This window comes from Trachymyrmex septentrionalis, unplaced genomic scaffold (assembly GCF_001594115.1).
Source record: "Trachymyrmex septentrionalis isolate Tsep2-gDNA-1 unplaced genomic scaffold, Tsep1.0 scaffold83, whole genome shotgun sequence".
In the NCBI taxonomy this organism is placed as follows: Eukaryota; Metazoa; Arthropoda; class Insecta; order Hymenoptera; family Formicidae; genus Trachymyrmex; species Trachymyrmex septentrionalis.
Window position 1 is genome coordinate 3,428,472 of NW_017306018.1, and position 6,568 is coordinate 3,435,039.

The following is a 6,568-nucleotide window of genomic DNA, read 5'->3' on the forward strand; positions in this document are numbered from 1 at the left end:
GAAAATGTAATTCTTTTCCACGAAGTGGAAGTCCTCGAACTGTCGACGCGATCGTCGACGCTTTTCCGTCAAGCCGATGACGGGTTCTTCCACGGGCGGAGGAACGAAGCTGTTCGCGCGTATTGCTGACTCCGTAGAATTCCGTAGAATACGTTGAATCGCCGTCGTGATGTTACCGCCGAGTAACGTAATCGACGCGCAGGGCGTCGTACCGCGCGACGTCACGACGAACAGTCGCGGTCTGCCGCCGTCGGAGATCCCGACGGTGCCGTGCGGGACCGAGGTGGCGGCGAGCAGCTGCCACGTCGCGAGATACCGCGAGGAGTTCGACGAGACCATCCGCACCGTCTCGGAGCCGGAATGTTCGAAGCGGAGGATCGATTCCGCTGGGACTGGCAGCACCAGGTCGGTGCCGGACGGCCGGTCGCGTCAAGGCTTTTCCAAGGGCTCCGCCTCTTTGCAGAGCCTCGTCCGTCGAAGGAGCCGCAGGCACGGCACGTCCTTACCCTCGGAGGTCGAGCTGTCTTCGAGGCAGGTCGTCTACCCTGCCGTCCCCTCGGATCTCTTCAAGGACATCGGCGGCGGCGGCGGCGGCGGCACGGCGATGTTCCGGAACGAGGAGGAGGCACGGACCGCAACGCCGACCTCCACGCTCGTTTACGCGACTTCCTCGGCGCAACCGTCGACCTCCAGGACCGACAACAATCTGGTGGGCCAGGACGTCTCCACGTCGGCCAGCAACGTGGCCACTACTACCACGGGTAGCAACGTCACCTCGACGACGAACGGCGGCCGCTTCGGCAACGTGCCGGTCTCGTTGGCGAGAACGACCAGCGTCGCCAAGGCGCCAGGTCCCTCTGTGTCCTCCACCTGGAACAACTCCGCCGAGCAGGAAAGCGACTACGTTGTCGATCCCGTGCAGGGGAACGCCTACTACAAAGGGCAGTTTTTGGGAAAGGTATACATACACATGCATTTCTTGCTTCGCCCTTTCTACTTTGCGCTCTTCCCTTCGTTGCGCAATCGATTTCATCGGTGATCGCGTTTCTTTTTTCTTTCTGACAAAAATCCACGTGTTTCTCGCCTCTTCGCAAGTCCGTGAACTTTTAACTCTCGGGCGACACGGAAAAGGAGGATGGTAAAAAGGATAAGAGGCAGGAGGTAAAAGTGGCGCGAGAGCAAGAAGCGGACATTTCCCGCTGACAAATTGTTGAGATTTGAGTAACGAGTAGGTATTTATAAATTCCCCCCCACTCGGCAATATCGACGGCAACGACTAAGTGAGCGCACCTGTCGTTGGCGCTCGTCGTTGCGCGCCGATCGCCGATCGCCGATTGTCGAGGTCCCGTTTTTCGCGGCGAGGAATGGCATTCCCGCGACGAGTACGTGGGAATCGCCGGGGTTTACGGCTCGTCGTTTAGAGCTGTTCTGCGGTCGACCTTCTCCGACGTTTGATACCGTTCTGCGTTGTATTGCCAGCGCACGCATAGGCGCTCGTCGTTTACGATCCTCTTTAAAACCTGTCACCCGACAATAAATCAGTCAGCGCGATTGGCCGCGCCGCGTAATCCTTATTGTTTTCGCCGGTGCAAAGCGACGCTTGCTGCGGCTGATTACGTGATTACCACTCACCGGAGAGAGAGAGAGAGAGAGAGAGAGACGAGCGTGAGCTGAAAAGGTGAAGCCTTGATGATCGTCGTGTCACGTCGAATCGATCGGAAATACCAAATGCGGACGTGATTATCCGGCAGAGATTATTCCCATTTTTTTTTCGCTCGATAACACTGATTTGCAAAAAAACTGTCTTTCTTAATTACTTTCAATTAGACGAGGTGCTTCTTATGGATTTTTCAATGCTGTAAATGATTTAATTTATGACTATGATAAATTAAATTTTAGTAGAACGTTAGGCGTTCCCGAGGCGTAATTGAGGTTTAATTCGTAAAAAATTGCTGTCTTGCTCTATTTAACATTTTTTTTGTGTGAAAGAGGTTATTTTCATTTCAATATCTTACTTTTTCGTATCACGAATCGTGTCATGAAGGATTCAAATATGTAATTTTTCTAGTAAATTTTCTGTTTATGACAATGAAGCCATACTTACAATTTCTATATCGAAATAAAAGACAAACATTTTGCAAGGGATGAACAATATTGTTTATGATTCCGTAATCGTCGTTGATAATTTTAAGATAAAGTTAACCTTTACAAAAAAATATCGTTTGAAGAGCCATTTTTGGCCACACTAATTATCTTGGAAATTAGATGTGCTGAAATTTTTTCGGCTCACAAGGGCATCGTTTTCAGTATCGAAAAATCTATGAGAAACAGTCTGCAATCTAGCCCGGAGATTTGAAGTAATTGTTTACTGCAAATTGCTAGCGTTATTTCACCCTTTGCTATTATATTCTAATTTTTTTTTGTGGCAAAGTCGCACGCGTTCCTCGCGGCGTGCATTCTTCACGGCGCGCGTTCTTCGTAACGACGATATAAATCATCGTTATGCAAAATCCGCGAGATTAAACCGCCTCCGCCGGCCGCGCGATCGCACGTAAAAGGCAGGAATTCACTCGAGCGGTTTAATTTTCGCACAATCAACTCCGCGAATAATTTTTCCCGAGGTAAATAATGCATGACCGAGTTAATGCGTGATGAGTCGCGAGATTCATATGGTCGGGTCGAATCATCGAGCGCGGAAACTCGCTTGGGATCGCGACTCGCGGAATTAATATTTTTCATTACGTGAAAACGTGGGTGCAGCTACGTAGAAATGGAGCGTAGGCGGTGAGTCACACAACGGGGCTCGTTTTCGCATACCGGGAATTCTAAGAGAGAAATACCGGCGACGACTTCGGCGAAGAGCGATGATTCAACAATGAGACTTTCTCCGTGGACACCAAATTATCACCGTACGCTTAGATTAAACCGTAAACTTTCCGAAAGTAAGGTCAAAATTCGCCGCTTCCATCCGAGATTATTCTACACAAACAGGATATTAATATCGGAGGAATTATGAACTCGCCTCGTGTTTTATCGAGATAAAACGGTTTTTACCGGCGAGACGAAAATTCCACGAGAATTGTAAAATTGTCGAAGGGAGTGATTCTGACCTTTTTTCTTTTTCTCTTCTCCACTTGACGCGTCGTGATGCAACTGTGGAACTCGCGCACGAAACGAAGCTACGGTTTAAGGATCGCATGTAGCGTGTAGCACAGTTTGTACGTGGCTGGCATATAAAAACGAGACATTTAAAGTCTCACCGGCTTATCGACTACGACCGATTCTCTTCTCCCGAAGAGATACGTTCGGTCAAGTCATTGACTCTGCATCATGCATAATACATCGACGGTAGTCCAAGATCAACGACTTCGTCAAGGTCGAGTATTCTAATTGCACACTGTAAAAAAATTACATGTAAAATTACAACAATTAAAATGAGTAATTTTGAAACTTATATACTATAAATAAACGTTTATATTTAAATGTACGTTTACACACATACACACTTAAAGTAAAGTCACAATTTGCAAATAAAATGATTCTTCTTTACAGTAATCAAATCAAACAGTTTGTAAAAGTAAATTTATAAATGGAGTTAATTTTATAGGAATATTTAGTAAGTAAGTATTAATTCGTCAACGAATTATGCAAAGTTTTTTGTAATCATATTATTGTTACGTACACGAGCATAAAAATGCAAATATAATATATATGATTACCATTATGTTTTACAATATTATAAAAGTATATACACGTTTATATAGAAACAAATAAAATATACTATCACTATAATTTGCCGTTTAATATGAAGATATAGATTTGAGACAATTAAAGGTCTCATTTTTGTAAAAACATACAATTTTTTATATTTTCATTATAAATTGTATAATTTTTACATACTTATTATTTATGTAACTTTCCCTTTTCTATATAGTGCAAAGTTTCTTCCGAAAATATACAACGCATCACTATCGGCTTCGAACTGCCACACTGACAACAATGTGAAACAAGTATCACTGTTAGCTAACATATAATTTTTATTATATAGAAAATGTCGGGAATTGTTAATGATTGTTAGAGATAATTGCAGCAATTACGAATTAATAGTCACAGAGAGAAAACGGTACATTTATTTAATACAATATATCATTAATTTATTAATGATGTTTCAATGCAACGGCAATTACATATCCGTATTAGAACGTATTAAAGTCTGTAATTAATTACTTTCTGTTAATTCAGTTTTGACAAATGATTTCATCAGTTTTTTTTTTTTAAGTGAACATAATTTCAATCATGGTAATAAACAAGTAGATGCACTCGTAGAAAACTTTCTCGCTATATCATATTATTACTCTCTATGATCTCTAAGGTCACCGATAATCGAAATTTATTATCCACTGAATTCATTTCTTATTCATAAGACGGTTTACTCTAGTTTACAATCCGATTAATGGCATACGTAATGTATGCCAGTGGATTTATTAAAACAGCTTATTTATTATTATATTACTTTGTCGATGTGTGTTTCCTGTATCTATATTTTCTTTTCAACATCTTGAGATGTCACAGTTATTCTTTATTTATATACTAAGGAAAAATAAATTATAATAAATATTTTAATAATTTACTAGCTGAATACTATTTATTTCCACTAAATGGAAACATATATTTGGTAGAAAAAAACGTTTAATTTGATTTAATTGTCATCTTTTTATTTAGATAATAAACATTTATTTACTAAATAAAAAAATGACAGTTAAATCAAATTAATGATTCTCTCTCTTTAAAGAAATACAATATTTATTAAAAACTTATTGTTAGTACAGTATATTTTTCTCAGTGTATTAACTTTAAAGAGTTATTGCTGGACAGAATGAGTGGAATTGAAAAAAGGATGAAAAAGAATAAATTACAGGTCTGGTAAAATACATTTCTCATTCGAATCTCTAATCAAAAAAAAATGTCGTTGCATTGTCGGGCATAAACGACGGCATAAACGAAGTAGGGATCCTGTACTTCGCATTGCCCGAAGCAGGAAGTCCAGGTTATCTGATTATCATTACACCGAGTAAACTTTATTCGGCCAACACACCCCGAGGCGGACTCGTTACATCGATCTTGTTGCTTCTCGAATTTTACCCGTGCTCGGAACGATCTTCGTCCAATCTCCGTTAATCGCAGATTCCCGATCTTCACGGCACTTCGTTTTACGCGGACGCGGAAAACGCCAAGCCTATCGGCGACGCATCGATGCGGATCGACCCGCTATCGGGTTTGCCGTTTGTGCCAGGAAATATCGCGCGTTCACGCGACTTGCCAATTCGATTCACCAATTCGACGGAAAGAAAGAAAGAAAGATCTTCTCATCACAGTTTTGTAATAGTGAAACGGAAAGAATGATTTTACCGAAGTGTCTAAAAATTTAGCTAAATACAAATTGAAAAATCATTTTTTGAGACAATTACTTTTCTCAATAAATTATTCTTAGATTTAAGATTCTCACTAATAAAACAGAATATTCGTCAAATGATATTATTACTCTAGCTTTGCTCATGATTATGTTTCAAGATCGAAAAAGACTTCGGCGGACGGTTTGCAGAATTATCCGCTTTCTACCAAGATCCACTTTGACTAAGGATTTCTTTTGTTTAATTGTAGAAAAGTAACAATTTCAAGTTTAATATATCTAGTTAAATTTTTGGCGTGCACTCGGACGTATTGAATTATTACTTAACAACACAATAAAATGTATCGAGGATTTCACGAGGATTTTAATTCGTTGCTACATTTATATCGAACCTCACGTCTCCACATCGATTTCTGTACGTGCGATAGTTTTATATGCACCAGTGCACACTGAATGCGTCCAATCAAATTCGCTGTTAGGCTACTCGAGTAAAACCGTTCTTTCCATTCGTAAACGTATTATTATATTCCTCCGCCATTGAAAGATCATTCCGCGAGACGCGAGCTTGCGGCACAAATCAAACGGATCGTTATGCTATTCGCAAATATTCACGAAAGGCTGCGTCTTGTGCGGCACCAACGTCATTTCGGAGCGTGTCATTTCGGGTGATCTCAATTGCAGCTCAAACGGACCGGTCGCGCGTTACCGATCGGAGATCGGAGTATTTCAAAAATACCCCGCATCTTTTTTTTTCACGACCTCTTATCCGACTTCGACAACGTTCAAGATTATGCGTTCCGCAGATGTCAACTCGGCAATGTTAAGCTGTAGCCCCGAAAACGAGTCGGCTCGTTATCGATCGGTAAGAAGAAATATTTTACGTCCACGCGACGAGATCGATCTCGATCCACGAAAGGCTAGCGGCTTGCGCGAGCACGAGGCCTCCATCGCCGGCGGATAATTTCAGAGGATGCAGTCTCAAACCGTGCGTATCCTCTTGCTCTCGAGAAAACCGGTCGTCGTTTCGTCATCCCGATTATTCGCACCCGGTCATTCGGGCGTTACCCCGCGCGCGCGCGCGCGCGCGCGCGTCGTATCTTGTGTTAGAAATCGGGCTTTCCGTTATGCGCGCCGCGGCTGCTTACTTTATCAAAACTC

The 6,568-nt window shown here is 42.3% G+C and overlaps 1 protein-coding gene across 2 annotated transcripts in view; it reads left to right on the forward strand.

Annotated features, from left to right (window-relative positions):
- Nucleotides 1–49: 49 nt before the first annotated feature.
- The window catches only part of LOC108755127 (serine/threonine-protein kinase PLK1-like), a 25,989-nt gene continuing 19,470 nt past the window's right edge, over nt 50–6,568 (forward strand). For both annotated transcript variants that reach the window (XM_018497954.1, XM_018497955.1), the window contains exon 1: nt 50–958. In XM_018497954.1, the coding sequence (XP_018353456.1) occupies nt 170–958 (789 nt within the window). In that variant the 5' untranslated portion in view covers nt 50–169. The remainder of the gene's footprint in view (nt 959–6,568) is intronic.